This window comes from Corapipo altera, unplaced genomic scaffold, assembly GCF_003945725.1.
Source record: "Corapipo altera isolate COAL_440 unplaced genomic scaffold, ASM394572v1 1, whole genome shotgun sequence".
Lineage (NCBI taxonomy): Eukaryota > Metazoa > Chordata > Aves > Passeriformes > Pipridae > Corapipo > Corapipo altera.
This window is the reverse complement of record NW_020884873.1, coordinates 7,558,556-7,576,208: the sequence shown is the minus strand read 5'-3', so window position 1 is coordinate 7,576,208 and position 17,653 is coordinate 7,558,556. Positions and strand designations below refer to the sequence as shown.

Genomic DNA, 17,653 nt, shown 5'->3' with positions numbered 1-17,653 from the left:
AGAGCATAAAACTTGTTAATTTGAAGGAACGAAGAGAGAGAGAAGTTGACCTAGGTGGCCTCTAGGTAGGAATAGTTACTCCATGTACCTCCATAAAACAACACATACTGGATGAAATAACAGGTTCCTTGTTGGCATTTCCTTATCCTTGTTGAACAAGGACGATTGTAAATCATAAAAGGAAGAGATGTGATTCACTCTGCTAGGAGTTAAATGAAAGGGGTCATAGGAGTCCACAGTAAGCAAAGGATGAGATTGTAATTATTACAGACAGCATGGACCAAGACTAGTAAACAGATGAAACAGAAAAAGATGAAAGTGCATATTGAATTCTACCAACAACTTCCTTACGATATACAGATGTCAGAATTATCTGACATATGCATGGATCTCATCCCTTTGGAGACGAAAATCTTAGAACTTCAAAAGAATCATCTCTGCCCCTTTAAAAATAGGAGCCGCTCCCGGTGAGAGCTGCAAGTACTTTGGCATCGGTTGATCCTAAAGAGAGGGGTTTTAGCAATACGAGTAAAATAACGCTGATTTCTTCCTGGACGCGGCAGAACGGCTAGTAAATCTTAAATGAACTGGGAACTAAGCGACATTTTAGGGTTTTGATGTGAAAGGAAGCGCGGGTAGAGAAGAAATAGCTCTCCGTCCTACAAACTAGCGTGATACGGGCGACATCCGTCTGGGAGCGGGGATGGAGCACGCACAAAAAGCCATCCGCTGCGGGCGGTGGTTGTTGCTTCGACGTTCGGATGGGGAGAAGCAGCAGCCGTTTCCCCCGGCAGGATTCCCGCAGGAAGCGCTCAGCGCAGCCGGAGAGCCGGGCGGGACTCGGCCCATTCCGGCAGCGGAGCTCCGGGAGCTCCCTCCTGGGGGGGCCAAAGACATTCCCGATAGGAAGTGGCACCGTCTCCTTTTTTATTTAAATAAAGCCAACCTCCCCCGCTCGCACCCGGGGTGGGGTGGGGGATGGAGGAAGGAAGATTAAGCTTTAATCGCGTATCCCGAGGATTGCGGATAAAACGCGCGACAAAGCCGCCGGGGGCTCTCCCGCACCCCACGCGCCGGGAATGCCCGGCTAAGGCGCGGGGCGGGGGGGGGGAGAGGCCACGCAGGGTTTAAATGCCCCGCGGGGGCGGTCCGGCAGTGCGGCACCTCCCGCCCGTCCCCGCCCCGCTCAGCTGACAGCGGGGCCGCCGGTGCCCGCCCGCCGGAGCCGCTGCCTCTCGGTGCCCGCCCGCCTGCGCGGCCCCGCCGGGGATGGGGGGCGGCGCGCCGTGAGCGGCCCGAGCCGCGCTGCTGCCGCCGGGAGCCGCCGCCGGGAACGGGCGGGATGAGCGGGAGCGGCGCCCCCGGGCCGGGCGCGGCGCCCTGCCGCTTCGCCCACTACTTCGTGCTGTGCGGCATCGACGCGGAGAGCGGGCTGGAGCCCGACGAGCTGGCAGGTGAGCGCCGCCGCCGGGAGGCCTCCGCCCGCGCCCGCACGGCCGCGGCTCCGCCGGGCTTTGGGGATGCGCGGCTTCAAAATGTCTGCGCCCCGCGAGGAGGGAGGGGGGCGAGGGGAGGAGAGGGTCGCCGCGGCGGTGGGAGCCGCGGGGAGGGCGCGACTTTGAAGGATAAAGCATCCTCCCGGAGGGGCTGGCGGAGCATCCCCCCCGAGGGCAGCTCCTGCCGGGATGCGCCCTCCCCCGCAGGCCGGGCTCCGCCGACCCGCCGCTGGCCCCGGTGCCCGGTTGGTGGCGGGGGACACGCAGCCTTCGCCCGCTCTCGGCCCAACCGTGGCCGTCAGGGTGCGACTGACGGGAGAAGGGTACCGAGGGTTATGGAATTGGAGGGAGCCGAATGACCGAGCTTTCTGTCGGGGCAGATGCATTTTCTTCTCTATCTGCACTGGAAAGGAGGGGGAGGGATCTGGGAAGAACTGAATAAATTAATGGAATCGCATCTTTATTATGCCGGTTTATTCACATTTTATGTCTGTTCAGAAATAGTCCTCCTGCATCCTTCCATCCCCCACCACCCCAAAATTGTTACGGAATCAGAGAACAAAATTATTGCTATAGGATCTAACACATTTTCTAAAACGTTTATTTTTGGTGGGTTCATGGCTGTATATGAGCCGATTATGTTGGCATAAGGCAGCAGTTCTTCCTCAATGTCACTTTTGTTTATGTAAAAGAAACTAAGTCAGGTTTCTACATATAAAATTCGATTGACTTCAGGCTTAATAGCAGGGCTTAATTGCATGGAAGCTAAACGTTTCGTCATGATCTTACCAATTTGGAAGTGCTCAGGTGCCTGTGTTTGACCATTCCTGTGCGTTTGCACTGCAGTCGATTGAGCTGTACCTGGCTCAAATTGGAGGCAGCTGTACTGTCACAGCGAGCACCTCTGCCTGGCCATGAGATCCTGGCTGCGGGAGCCTGGTGAGGTCTCTGCAGCTATTGCATCAGGAAGTACCTTGCCGTCAGGTTGTGCAAGACAAAGACTTGATGATCTACATCACTGATCAATGTACACTGGTTGAAGTTCATGTTTTTGTCATCTGTAAAAGGGGTGGATGCACATACCTGACTTTCCAAGGAGGTTTATCTTAATGCACTTTATCTAAATCTCTACCCTTTGCAGTGAGTGCACACTGGAGGTAACCTCAGGATCTCCAAGCTGAAGCATTAGCCAAATGTGCTTTAATCTCTTGGTTTGGGAGTTTTTTACATGTTCTAGTGACTGCAGTTATATGTTTTCAGTTTCGCTGCTTTTAGTAGAAAACTCTTGGCTCATCACCATCTCCCAGCTGATGGTGTACAGGGTTTGATTTGCATGATATGATCTACTGGGGTTTCAGCTACGTAAAGTTTGAGTCAGCTCTAACTCTTCTATCCAAAAAGAAACTGTTTTTAAAGCCGTGTTGGCTGGGAGGCTGTGCCTTCCCTGATGAGTACCCAGACTCTCAAACTGGTCTCTTGCTGATTTTTTTGCACCATTCCCCAGGGAGATGGACAGGTGTGTTCTTGGGGAGCGCTGCTCAGGGACAGCCTGGGTGTGGTGGGTTCATGCAGTGTAGTGCCTCAACTATGGGGCTCATCTTTCGTGGTCATTCGGTAGGTTTAGCTGAACTGCTCCAGCAACACAAAGCAAAAGGCATCTCCTTCTTAATTTTTCAGTAAAAGAAAGACATTTTGGCATGTAATGCAGCTATGAATGATTTCAAAGAGAAATTACCAAAAGTAGTTGTTTTTAAAGCAGTGACTTTGTAAGTGGCAAGGTCCAGCAGGATGATTTGTGCATACAAACATTTTTGGAAATGCCACTTTGGGAGGCATTCTTAATACCTAGGGGGGGTTGGAATATGATAGAGGAAGAAGTGGAGTAACAGAAATATGATGGGACTTAATATTGCCACTGAGCAATGTCGTATTTTTAGGGACTCGTGACAGGAGCTTTCTGCTATCAGCTGGGAGCTCAACAGTGGGAAATGCTGGGGAGGAACAGGGAGTACTGGGAGCCACGAATATAATGCAGCCATGAAAAAAATAACTCTGGTTTGAGATATAGCTGAGAAAACATTTCTGTTAAAGCCTGGGGAGTACTAATGCCACTGTAGGCAGGCAGTAGTGAGAACCCACCTACAAATCTGTGTTACAGGTTTCAAGCACCAAGCTGCTAGGATTGAATTCATTGCCGGAATGGGTGGGGAGAAAGAAGCTTGAGGGAACAGAAAGTCTGTTGTATCACAGGAAACCCACAGATGAAGGCTATTCTTTCTGAAAATGTTCTTAAAATGTTTTGTAGAAAGAAATGATGCTGTTCTTTCAGTTTTGAGTTATGTAGCTGGGATAGCTAAGTCTTGCTATCCCTGTGCTTAAAGAGCTTGTTGAGGTAAGTCACGGCATCAGTGAAAAGTGGCTGTGACTTAAGCTGCTGCACAGATCATCCCCAGTTTAGCAAAAAAAAAAAGTCATCAAGAACCTGCTTATCTCCAAATCTGTGAATCCCTTAGCAGCCAGTGTACACAAAGGGCCTTGCTCAGCCCAGGTCTGACTGAGTGGAGCTGCGTTGGGGCTGAGCAAAGGGGAATGAGAAGAGACAAGAGGAGCTCTTCTGCCACCCTGGAGGCCCCAGGGCCTCTCCTGTGAACAGAGCAGCAGAAGTTAGAAAATCCTCGAGGGATTTTCAGCTTTCAGATGTATTTGGTGATCCTCTGAGACACAGGCAGCTCCCTGGGGCACACGGTGTTTCGTGGAGCTGCCGGTGACTCACCTCTGGCGTCATCTGGGAGCTCCCTGACCTGTGCCCTCTCTTTGCTGAGGACAGCCCAGGACTCACCCCTGCGTGGAGGCTTTCCTTGCCTGATGGCTTAAACCAAAAATCATTTTCCATAAAAACTCTCTGCAGTTAAAACAAACGAACAAAAAACCCACCAAAAATCCTCATCAACCGCATCAGACATGAAGTGAAATGTTTCAGTGATACTCTTGAAGGCAGGGCAAAGAGCTGCCTTTTTAATTCATCTTGTAGGGTTGATAGGTCTGTCCAGAAAAATTAAATAAAATCAAGGTTTTAAAGTTGTGTAAGGTTTTGACATGCTTTTAAGGAAGAGTAACTTGCTCTATAGTTCTTGTTCCACTGGATGCTCAGTGCTTAAAATAAGTTTGGTAGATGAGAATTTTCCACCAAGCAGATGGTTCATTTTGCTTAGATTATTTTTTTTCTTTTGCATGTATGATGTCTTCTTGTACAGATTTTCCTAGGTTTTTTTTTAACAACTTGCTCCGCAGCTGGCTTTTCATATGGCTGATTTGGGGTTTTTAAGTGAATTAATTTGAGAAGTTAAAAGCTGTTTACCTATTGCTCAGCTTGGTAGTGTATCCAAACACTCAGTGAAGTTGCATATAGATTATGATGTTGTCAAAACACTTGTGACACTGTCACAAAGCTCTTGGTCAAGGATGAAGGGAAAAAACATGCCAATTTCTAGGGACTTCTGAGAGGAAAGGAAACTAACTAAGGATTTTTTGGCACTTAATAGTTGGAGAGGTCATAAAAAAAAGCAGGGTATTTGATGTGAAATACCTTGAAAAGTGTGAAAATTTCAGTGTTGGTTTCAGTGCCCTGTTGAACTCCACTAAAATAGAATGAAGGGAGCTTTTCTCTCATACTCAAGGCTGATGAAAAATAAATTTCAGTTCACTTTCCTCTACATGCCTATCTGTTCCCAGGTAAAGCCGTTTTGAGACTATCAGCCTTGGAATTTTATGCGCTTAAATGAATCCGTTAAAGTAAATATTTAACATTGCATTTAACAGAAAGACCTAATTATTCATTAAATTGTTTCTATCAAATATTTTGTCATACTGTATAAACTTTATAAGCGTGTCTACAAGGCACAAGATTATTCTAGCTGTAGCAGCCTTCGCCTTTTGCTTTGAGAGCAAGTTAAATTTTGTAGTATTTCATTAGTGTGTCACAAACTACAATTTGGAAAAAATCCAGAATACACATGACTCAATTAAAAATAAAATTAAATATCTTTTATTGGGGAAGTAACTTAGTGCTCTGGAGGAAAGCACAGAATTAGGGATGAGTGTTTTGTTCCGCAGTGGAAGGACTGGTCTGTGCTTTGTTGAGGGTGCTGTTGGTGGAGCAGTTTGGAGGAAGAAAAGGTGTCAGAAGCCAACTCGGGAACTGGGGCCTGAAGGGCCGTATTGGATGCTGCTTACTGTGTCTTAGAACATGAATACTGGTGGAGTTGTGGTAGCCTTCTTGCTGTGTGATATGAAAAGTTTTATAGCTTTTTTTCCACACATGAACTGTAAAATATTACCTCAAGACTATGGTTGCGGTGAGGAGACATTGTAGTTATTGTATCTTGTCTAGCAAATGTATTTTACACTGTCTAGTTTTGACCATTGCATAAAGATTCACTGTCTTATTGTCCCATTCAATGTATACTTTAAAACTGCAGAGAGCTTCATTACTCTACTTTTAAGATCAAATTATTTTTTTTTATGATCAGCAAAGCTGAGAGTGCTTACTGTTCATGCTCATTGGAACTGCTGAATGTCTTGGAGAAAATAAACACTACTTCTACCTCATACTGTTTCCCTACAAATATCCAGATACTGGTAACTAATTTCTCCCCAGTGAAATGTTAAAATCCAAACAAGGCATATTGCAGTCTGGCTGACTTTCTTATCTAGTAGGCTCTTATTTTTAGTAAGCTAAAAGACTTTTCTGTCCTTGTGTGTGCCTGGCACCCGCGTGCTCGCTCATTGCAGAGTCTCCCCACATCCTGCACCATTCTCCATCGTGCTTCCTTTGTGCCAAGTCAGCACACAAAGTGCTCTGCCAGAAAACTTGGTGGCACTACTACAGCGATACAACGTCTTGTGCGCATGGCTTTTCTGAAAATAGGCAATTGGGTTTGTTCCTAGTTCACTGGAAATAGACTGAGAAATCTCCCTTTACTGAGGAATATCTGAACAGTTGTGATTCCTCTTAATGACTTACTCAGCTGACAGAAAGGAAAAGCAGGCTGTGGGAGTTTTGCTTTTCATTTTTAAGTACAGTCCAGATTTGCACAAAGCATTTTTGGAAGAATTGTCTGGGTTAAGTAGCCTGGATGTGGACAAGAGTGGTACAAGTGGAGGCAGAGATGGCTTATGCTGTAGAACTTAACAAAACTCGACTTGCTCCTCAGAAGCAGTTGATGTAGATTGCTTAGGATTTCTGGTCATTGGGGGGCTAGTTGGAGTGATGGAATTCAAGCATTTCGCCACCCCTCTTAAGAAGTGATGCTCAAAGACAGCACTAAGTCTTCTGACTTTTGAAAAAAAATAAATCTTGTGGATCAGGGATGGATGGAGTAGCTGCATTATTGAAGTAACTGTCGTTTTTCTGTGAATTGTCATAGTATATATTTAGAAAACCCGTTTGATAAAAATCTAAACTGGGTTAATATTTTGTTCATGTGAAACCAAATCTTATTCTGCATACACAAAATGTTGCTTTTCTAGTTAAAGAAGTATGGAGATAATTGCTGCTTCTGGACAACCTTGACTTGATGCTGAAATAGAAATATGTTTCTGCTCTCTTCTACGTCTTTAAAGGTGGTGGCATGGATAGTTGCTGTAATGGTTTATTCTTAATTTTGTTTTGGTTTTTTTTTCTTTTTTTTTTTTTTTTTTTACTACTGAGGAAAACCAGAATTCCATTGTAATACCACAAAGATTTTTATTTTATTTAAAAAAAAATGTCTGAATTATACATTGAAGATTTAGCTCCTGTGGGAGGACTTTTTCAGCCAGAGGAACTACAGCCAAAGGAAACAGTGCTTTTTATAAAGAATTGTCAATATTATTGACAACTATGATCTCCAGTTGCAATAACCTTTAATAAGGAGTAACTTTCTTGCTCACTTGGATTACAGACTATTTCTGAAATTGGTAATGGCTGTGGTGTATTCTTATATTTTAGTAATAGTACTTTCATTCTCTATCTTTATATATGCCAGAGAAGCACTGGATTCAAATGCTCCCCCAGCCGTGGTGTGACTATTCTGTTATACATTTACCTTCATCTAAGGTTTTTATACTGTATTCCTTTGAAAATAAGGTATTGATTGGGTTGGAAAAACATCATTATTCCTATCAATAGCACTGGCTCACTAATGCTAAACCAAAGAGAATTTCTTGTACTTTGTTTGCCAGATAAGCTGATGTTTTAATTTCCACTTAGAAGGACTAAAGCCTCTTGCATGCTCAGAGGCTGTTTTGCTGCCAGTGGCTGTTGCAGTAGCACAGATGAGGAAGGTGTGATAGTGTATGTGAAGGGTTTTTTCAGTGACAACCCAGCACCTGCTCTGTTAACATTGCAGTAGGTAGCCTTTTTCCTTCACATAGTGTAAACTGCAGTAGTAATCAAAGCGCTGGCGGGCAGAATGGCTGAGCTGCTGTCCTTTATAAGAACGACCTAAATCCAGCCCTAATCTTGTTCCTGCGCATCAGCCTGAAGTCAGTGCTGGCCCCATCCTGGTGGCTTAGCGGTGCAGTGGCTGGGGAGGGACGGGGTCCCCGGGACTGCAGCCACCTGCCTCGGGCAAAGAGCACTGAAAGGCAAAGGTGTGCACCTCCTGGAGAGCCCAGCAGTGCCAGATCAGGCCTCACCCCACGGCTGGGTGCTGGGAGGGAGGGTACGGAGATGGTGATTTTGAGCCTTATGTGAAGGTGCCTGTTGCCAGCAGAGAGATTCCTGTGTTGACGTCCATCTCTGCCCTGGTCCTCAGGGTGCTGGGGGATGGTGGCATCTGGGGGAAGGCAATACACACCCCTCTGAGACTGGAAGAGCAGTAACCATAAATATGTCAAATTGCTCAGGGCCGTGTGTGACTCCAGTATTGATTTCTCTGCTCGGCTGTTTTCCCGTGTCCTCTCCAGAGCCATTTCCCAGTGCTGCAGGAGCTGTGCCAGTGCCCTGACACCCTGCCCACAGCTCTCCTGTGCCAGTGCAGAGCTTGACACAGGAATAACTCCAAAACGAGCTGCTTTGGGAGGGGCTGGGCTGCAAGTAAGCCAGCAGAACAAGGGTGTCAGGAGGCCTCTCCTGCCTGCCTTCTTTCACCCGCTTGTCAGGGACTAATCAAGTTGTCCTTAATGCCAGCTCGTCCCTGAAACATGCTGGCAAGTGTACAGCCTGTAAAGCCTCTGCGTGGGCTGATGCTGGATATGTGGCTGGCACACTGCTCCCCACTGCAGTTGCTGGTCTGTTGCAGTCAGGGCTGGAGTCAAGGAGAAATGTGAATGAAGGAGGAAAAAAACCCCAAACAAACAGTACATGCACTTTGATGTAGTTAATGCTGTGGTGTTTGGCTGTGCTACTTGAGATCATATACACCACTTCTATAAGTGGGAAGAAGATGACAGGTAGCTTGTTCAGCCACCTCTTGTGTGTATGGAGAGGAATTGCTGTAGTCAAAATATGCGAACCTACATAAAGTTCATGAGTGTAAATAACCTACAGTTTTTTTTCTTTTTTTTTTTTTTTCATTATCTATCTCTTGACCAGAAAATAGCAAAAGTACGTATGGTAGGAAAAGTTGCATTGAGGACAACCAAATTTGGTCAGGAAACAGTAGACCTTCACTGTGGTGTTTTGGTCATGTTAGCCATATTGATAATCTCAGAAAGTAATTAGGGAAAAGATGGTGATGGGTCATCATAGTAAAAGAAACATACTATGGAGATGGCTGATGTGTGGCAGACTGCTGAGGTGTCAGATACTGGCATGGCTGGAAGAAGCTTCTGTTACATTACAAGATGAAAATATAAACAACTCCATTTGTGCTTCTTATTTGGAGTCAAAGAACTTTAATCAGCAGTCTGATCATTATAGCTTATCTGAGAGTTCTTTCATTAGGGTGTCCTAGGCTCAGTGAAGGTGCCTGGCTGAAAACATGAAGCAAGTCATGCTCTTTTGAGGTGTGAGGTTTAGCTTCTACCTCCATCTACCTACCCAATCCATGAAAAATAACATTGGAACATCCAAACAGATGTTTAAAGAGTGACATAAAAAGAGTATTTCCTTGCTAATATATAGTCTGATTTGTTTTGAAGGACTTTGCTGGATCTTAGTGATCTTAGTGCTTCAAGTGATAGTATAAAAATTAACTCTTAGTAGAATATATGGGGGGGATGGGTCTGGTTTTTTTGTGGATCTGCAAAGAAAACTTGTTCTCTTGCTGGAGAACAACCTTCACAATTTCATACAAAAATGTCAGCAGTTCTTGTTTTGTGTTGAGGCAATATTTAAATATGTCAGTCTTGGAGAGTGAGAGCACCCCCCCTCCTCCTTGGAGCATGAATTTGACTTTGCTTTACAGTCACTTTATTCATCTAATTGCAATAATAATTCTGGGATCTTTTAATCTAGCAATTAAAAAAACCAAAAACAACACCAAAGCTTTATATCAAATGGAGTAAAATCGTGCTTTGAAACTGTGTGAGTGGTAGGTTGCACAACGTGAAAGCTGGAAGAATTCTCTGTCCACCCCTTTCTTGGTATTCTCTTGTCATGTTAAGGACTAACATGTGGAAGGGTAAGGGGGCTTAATCTGAAACACCATTCTGTGTAAACAATGATAGGATTAAAAAAAAAAAAAAGCAAAGCTCAACTGTCATGGGTGTGTAGTGGCTGCTGCTTTTCACGGATGACTGAAATTATTTGTATAAATTTGCATTTTCCCCTTAGCATCTATATAAGCCTCTGCTCATTTCCATGCATAGCTATTTCCATGTACAAACGGGCTGGCATGCGCTGGCACGCGATGCGATGCCCTGTTACCTGTGTTAGCAGTAACTATAGTTACAAGGAAAAAATCACGTATCACCACGGATGCTCCTCACACGAGGCTGCCCAAGTGTCAGAGGTGTTTCAAGTCTCCTGTGACTGAAAGATAAGAGGGCTGAGCAATTTGTAATGAAACTATGAAACCAAGCGCTCACTGAGCTGGTGATTCCTCAATGAAATATTGATCAAATGGGCCAAGCAGTCTGCTTTGGACTGACCAATGTTTGGGATGCAGCTGGAGCCTGCTGGGAGAGGATGCTGCTGTCATGGTCCAAATAGGTATTGCTTACACTGATTTCACGTGTCTGATGGCTTCTGCAGCCTGTGTTCTCACTGACCTGGATGCTGTCTGGAGGATCCAAATCACTGATTTAGTAGCCCACCTCTCCTACCTTTTTCTCCAAGTTGCTGCTGAGGTTAATCCAGTCAGGTGGTGTTAATACCTTCTGCTGGGCCCTCTGGTTTCTCATGAGGTACTCAGGAAAGAGAATCAAGATTTGTTTTTCTGAGTTCAAATTATGAAGTATTTGAGCAAAGAATGCAATATGCAATTGAGCAAATATTTGGCTTTTTTTTTGTTTTGTTTTGTTGAGGGAGGGGAGGATTTGCTGATGAGTTAGTTACTCACACAATACTATTTCTCCATCAGTATTCCCACTTGATATTCTTGTTTGTTTTATGCTGTACCATACTGTGACATGAATTTAAAATTAAGAACAATTTTATGCTTAAAAACAAAACAACAGCTCTGTTAACACAGACTTTTCAGCTGTGATGATGGCTGGTATGGGAGAGATGAAGTGCTGCTGCACTGTTTCTGGAATAGGACTCTTTGTAATGTAGATTTTGTGCTTTCTCACTTTGTTTATTCTTACAGTATAAGTGTTTGAAAATACCCAACACCAAGTGTTTGGGGAAGAATCCCTGCTTTTTATTTAAAACATATCAAACCAAACCAAAAACATCCAAACAAAACCAACAAATCACCAAAAACACCTGATCTCTTAAAATTTTGTGAAGATGTGAAGATTAAATGCTTAAAAACTACCAGGTGTTTTGTAAAATGACTGTTGGTAGATGTGTACTCTGTCACAAAGGCATTAAGGGTGTATTCTGCTGTACATTCTGCCTTGTAAACACTGCAAGAATATCAAGGCCAGGAAGAACGGTACTACAATGTCTCTAGTGCACCCCTTTTGTGTTGTCAGCATTTGTCTATAATGCCTATTGTTATAAATCTATTAAGGTAGAATATTTATATCTCTGAAAATCAGGATAGTAGCTATTCAGCATGGATGGATTAGGTGTTTAGCCTTTTCCCAAGATGGTGCTATTCAAGACAGGTTTATTTTACTGGCATTTGCAAATACGTTAACTCTTTCTGGCGTTAGTGAGTGTGAATAGCAGATGTTGTTTGACTCTTAATTCAAGTAGGAATGTGTAGTCTAGCGTTTCTGTCTCAAATTGGAGAGTGACTAAGAGTTGAAGAATCACAGTGTAAGGAATGCTATTAAGTAATAATTTTTTTGCTGTGTCAATATGAACATCTGCATAGGGTGAGGCAGCTGTAGCTGCGATCTGATGTTGCACTTAGCAGAAGGGGAATGGTGATGAGAGATGTTAACTTGCACAACAACAGTTCTGGGTAATAATTTAGTTGTTTCTATGCCCGTGTCTTTGTTCTTTCTACTCAGAGCTACTCATAGGGTGAGAAGTTGAGTGAGGAAAGAAAGAGCCCTGTTGCAAATTGCTCAGTCTAACACGCTGTTAAAAAAAACAACCTCCCAAAAAAGTCCCTCCAGCTTAATGTGGACTGAACTTCCCATGAAAACTCTGCCTTAATGAGCTGGGGACCCCTCAGCCCTGCTTTGTCCCTGTCAGCAGGTGAGAAAGAGCTGAGGTCCCTGGCGCGGGTGCCCTGGCTGTGACCCAGGAGCTCGGGGACCCGATTAGTTCAGCTCTTGTGCTTTCGGCGGGAATAAGAATGGGAAAACATCTCGTCTTGGGGGCCTGGATGCATTCATGCTCCTCGCCTGCAGGTCTGTGCTAGCGCTGGGAGAGGCGTTTGTCCAGGAGCCAGAGAGAAAAGGCGCAGATTTAGGTCTGTCCCAATGCGGAGAGTGAATTGCTCAGAGCAACTATCACATTGCAGTGTCCGAGATATAGCTCATATTTGATGGTGGTAACGATCTGAAAGCTATTTGCAATTCAAAATCTGTATTAGGTTTTGGTTATTAGTTAATATTTTGTCAGCTCTTCGTGACTATGACTTCTGACTGTGACCCAGGGTTGCTTGTGGTGCACTGAATAACTCAAAAGGGAAGCTGGCGGTAAGCAGGAGACCAGCTGTGTTGTTAATAGTGTAGTGTTATCACACTCAAAACTCAGGTTGTGTGATTTGATAACATGATTGCACTAGACTTGTTTCCTTTTTATTAAAAAAAGTCAAAAAAACGACCCCCCAAACCAAACCGTATCCTTATCTACCACCTTCTGAGCCCACAGGTCAATTTAATTTTGTCAGAGATGAAAACGGGAAAGATAGGGTATGTTTTTTTGGTGAAGTCCCTGCAACTAGAGCAGAGATCCTAATTAACCTTCCAATAATACAAAGGCTGCTGGAAAAGCAACAGCACTTTCTAAAGCAAGAGAGGCCCCCTCCATGTGGGTATCCCGGCAGGCTAATTGGCAGCCTCAGAGCTGGGATCCGAGCAGAGCGAGCGTTGCCTTCTGCCCATCTGGTGGGTTTGGGAATGGAGGTAACTCATGGTGCTGAGGGGGAAGGAAGAAAGATCGGAGCTCACAGGCTTGTGTGAGCAAAAGGAGCTCCAGGTGAGAGGACCACGATTTCTGTCCTGGCATCCTGTCACATAATTCCTAGTGCTATTCACCCATGCCTGTGAAACCGTACAGTGTGTTAATGCCATTGTGCTTAGTCTTTCTTGCTCAGTTTCAGCTCCTACAATGTGATAACAGACAATGGGAGCAAAGCTACGTTTGGCAATAAATAGCAATTCTAAGATTTTGCAGGGTCCAAGTCCTTCCTGGAGCTCAGTGAAAGGATGTAGGAGCTTGGCTGTGTTGGTGCTATTGCATCCAGAGATGTGTCTCTGAAAAAATGCTTCTGTATTGTTTCAAAATGCACTGAATGGGAGATACAGCAGCAGAACGTGGTGGGGAAGAGGCTTCTTTACTTCCTTTTTCTTTCTTCCGCCTTCCCACATTTAAAACCAAACTGACTTATCCTTATGCTTTATTGTTTTAAAATGCTATTCTGACCTTTCTGATAATATTGGTAAGAACCAAGATCTGTATTCAGATGTATTAAAGTGATAATGATGCATAAGGAGTCATAAAACTGTATTAAGTGCATTAAATTTTGAGTAACTCCAGTAAAAGGTGCTGCAAGGGCTGGCTAATCACTTTGCATTTATGAGTTGTCTTGGAAGTAAATTACAATATTCAGCTGGATCTGCCTGCAGAAATGGCTTAGAAGGAGATGGCATTGCCTTGCAGTGGAAGGCTGGCAATCTATGCTTGATTAATCTGCTCATACCAAAGTGGCATCCCTCCATGCTTCCAGCAAGCTTGTAATAGATGAATGGATTAATGAGCCCCTGGGTAACTGAGACTACTCCTGGGAGCTGGGAGGGACATCGGAAAGGATAAACATTGCTGACTCAGTTTCTCTTTCTTAAGTTACCTCTATATCTTTTTCCAAACAGTGCTTAACTGATTCCACATTGAAGTGAGAGTATTAAAAGTGCCTTTCCACATCACTGACAGTAGCAGAGCTATTTGTGTGGGTTTGACCAGCCAGGTTATTTATGTCTTTTTTTGTTTCCCTGAACTTTCTCTATCTGAAAAATGTTGTGAGCTTCAGATGTGACTGACTCTTGGTTAGTTGCTGCCAGACCATGCTGAGTCTTTGTATGTTAGAGAGAGGTTGGGATCAAACCTCTCGTGGGTCCAGCCAAGCAGTTCACTAAGCTGTTGCTGTCTTTTGAGTATATTCAATTAACTAGTTGGCAAACGTGTGTAGAGATCTCTGAGGCTGGTGATAATTTGTGGTTCAGAAAATTTGGAAATTGTTCTAGGTTTAAGAGAAACCATTTCAGGAGGTTACTTAGCTTTTGCAGGCTAGATTGTCTTTTATTTTCACTATCTGAGTATGTTTAATAAAAAAGAAATTGCAGCTAAATTTAAGCAAACTTTTAATTCAGGAATTAAATTCATGTTTTTCTTTCTTGCAGTGGCTTAGTGACAATTGTCTTGCTAATGCATTTAAATTATACTCCTTAAAAAGGTATTATCTGGTTTATTTTGTAGGAGGTCATCAGTTTCGCAATATTGTGTAAAACTGAAACCAAATCCTCCTGTCTGCAGCTGCGGTGTTAAATAGAGCATCATTGTCATGTGGTGAGCATGGCTGTCAAAACACTTCGGGCAAAGTGGGTAACATGAACAGTTCTTCTACATTAAATATTTATAGAAGAAAATGCAAACTCAGAAGGCTGCCAGCAGACAGACATACTGCTTAAATACATTGTTGTGGTGGTGAGGGCACGAATCTTTGCGTTGCAGCTCTAGGAAGAAGACGGCGAGCTGTTTCTCCTTGCCCATGGGCTCAACAGTGTACTTCTTCTGCTTGTAAATGTATGTGAAAAGGAACTGGAAATGTAAAACTTCACAAGAGAAACAATAGCCCTACACAAGTGATTTGCTTGCCAGCTTCCCCCAAAACGGTCTGTTCTCTTGGCCCACTGGTCTTGTGCTACAACAGCCATAGAAGAGCACAGCACAAGCCCTCTCTTGCGTGCCTGGCCTCAAGGGCCAGCATGTCTTTATTTCTGGTCCTCTGGTGCAAACAGGTGGTGAACTACAAGTGGCGAGATGCTGAGGAGAAAACCATGTAATTAAATCTGGCACCATAGTATAATAAATCTCTGTTGTATTCTTTAGCTTTCTAGACGCCTTTGGAGCAATGCACAATGGCTGTGATTAATGACTGTTGTATTGTCTTAAATAATAAGCTTGGGCCTTCGGATAGGTGACATAATTTAGCCGTAATGAGCGTCAGCTTCGTGTGTTTGATCTCAGTGCTTTGAATTTCAGCGTCGTTGTTGCCATGTCCTTGAGAGATTGTTTTATGCTGAAGAAAACCAGTAAAGGAGTGGGGTGGGAAGCAATTTCTCTGAGAGTGTGAAGAATCCATCCAAACTGTTGCTCTGAGGACTTTGACTCTTTTGTTGTATCTTAGTTTTAGATATGCAAGATGAAAGCAGTTGGATTGTTCATAAACTCACCCACTGTTACTGAGAGAGATTTTTTTTTTTTTTCTTTGATAAAAGTATTCCTTGCTGGGAGGTGTCTGCTGACAGTACCAGTGATGGGTGTTTCCTTTTGTGTGTCAAGATGCACCAAATACCCATAGCAGGGAAAAGGCTTTTTGGTCTTTTCCACACCACTGCCTCGTCCGTCATCACCTCAGCAGGCTTCTCTGTTGTTTTTTCCCTTGGCTGAAGGCAGCAGTCCTTTGATATGAGCTCCTATTTTTTTTACATTTTCTGTATTCAGCTGACAGAGGAGAAAAAACATTATATTCTCTTCCCTGCAGTACCTGTGAAGAGCTTTTCCCTTCTCTGTGTTGTGTATCTGCACAGCACTTTAGCAGAACTGGGAGGGGAGGCCGAGGAGCTACAAAGCGCATCAGACCTAATTATTCAGCCAGCATAAGGGCCTTTCTTTCCTGCTCAGGATATTCGCTTTTGACTGACATAGTGTGCTGATTTCAAAGCCATTCCACAGCGCCACAGAAATGCTTCAACCCCAAATCCATCCTCCTTCGGGCAGCCTGGCCCAAACAGGCAACCCTCATGGCAGGGCTTGGCAGTGAAGGGTCGACAGGGACTCTCCCCTTTGTCGTTATTTTTGTGGGGATGGGGGTAAAGGGATTTAAAATCCCTCACCCTTTCCTATTAAGTCTGACTCATTTTGTCTGGTTTAGCATTGTGGTAGAAAGAAACATAATGGATTTGTTAGGGTCAGTGCTTCACAATGTGATGGTTGACTTTGATGGGCAATAGGGCCTAGTTTGCCACTCCAGACAAAGGATTTGTAGGTCTTGCAGGCTGCCATCTGTTTCTAAAAGCAAGTTTTTATAGAGAAGGGATGCAGCTTGCATGCTGAAAAAGTTGTGGGTCTTTTTCTTGAGAGCTGCTGAGCCTTTGTATTTGAGCTTTTAATTTCAAAACTAAGCACAGTTTATTAATAGCAGGATCTCCCTCAGGCAAGATGAACATACAAATAACATTAGTGATGTGTTGATGTCTTCTAAAATATTTGTATTTTAGAATGCATGTACTGATCCCCAGAGTGGGTCCTATTCTTTTCTCCAACCCCCACCCAAGCTCTCTGAAATGCAACATCTGGCCACATTCAGGTTGTTTGCCTTTATTCTGCTACATAAGCATGCAAGACACAGATTGGAGAAGAAATAATGTTCAGCTTTCATTTGATTTTTTTTTTTTTTTTTTTTTTACTTGTGCTGAAGTTGCCAAGGTGGTGTTAGGTCATACGTCGGACTCCATGATCTTAGAGGTCTTTTCCCTCCTAATTGATTCTGTGATTCTGCAGAATTTTGTCCCGTGCTGTTTTAATAACAGTGGTAAAAACTAGTTGATCATATTCTACTCCTATAATCCAGACTGAAAAGTCCTGATTTCCTGCCATGAGCCTGCTGCAGAGTCTCTTAAATAAAGTGGCCATCTGACCTGTAGGGTTTAGACATGCTGACAAGTATGATCTATTTGTGCCGTGTGTTAACCTGACTGTTAATGGATTGTTTCTATGTATAACTGCTGGAGGAAGCATAGAGCTGCGCAGTCCAGGTCTGGAGGGCAGGAAGACATCCTGCTGCAGGACTTAGCAAAAATAACGAGTAAAGCCTCTGCAGTTTTGTTCTTTCCAGCTGGAGATGAACAGGACCCCGAGAACTGATAAAGACGTCCTGGCTTGCCATCCAGTCCTGCCCGTTTATTTGGGCTGTTACTCTCCTGATGCAGTACCCGGAGCTGGTGCATGTGTGTGCAGTGCTTCCTAATGCTTTTGTGGTGCATTTCTCCCTTTTATTAAGGGGAGTGACTGGTGTGGCTGCAGTAGCTGTGCAGATATGCAGATACACATGAGCATCACTGAAAATGGGGCTGGAAGTGCAGTGCTCCCCTTGTTGAGAAGAGTTAATTTGCTGCTGCTGAATGTCACATTAAGACTGTGGTGGCAATGGCCCCAAACAGAGCAG

General features: G+C 44.1%; 1 protein-coding gene across 4 annotated transcripts in view; it reads left to right on the top strand.

Moving 5' to 3' along the window:
- The first annotated feature begins 1,330 nt into the window (after positions 1-1,330).
- DENND5B (DENN domain containing 5B) overlaps positions 1,331-17,653 on the top strand; it is a 113,854-nt gene continuing 97,531 nt past the window's right edge. For all 4 annotated transcript variants that reach the window (XM_027658907.1, XM_027658904.1, XM_027658897.1 and 1 more), the window contains exon 1: positions 1,331-1,454. In XM_027658907.1, coding sequence (XP_027514708.1) covers positions 1,343-1,454 — 112 coding nt within the window. In that variant the 5' untranslated portion in view covers positions 1,331-1,342. The remainder of the gene's footprint in view (positions 1,455-17,653) is intronic.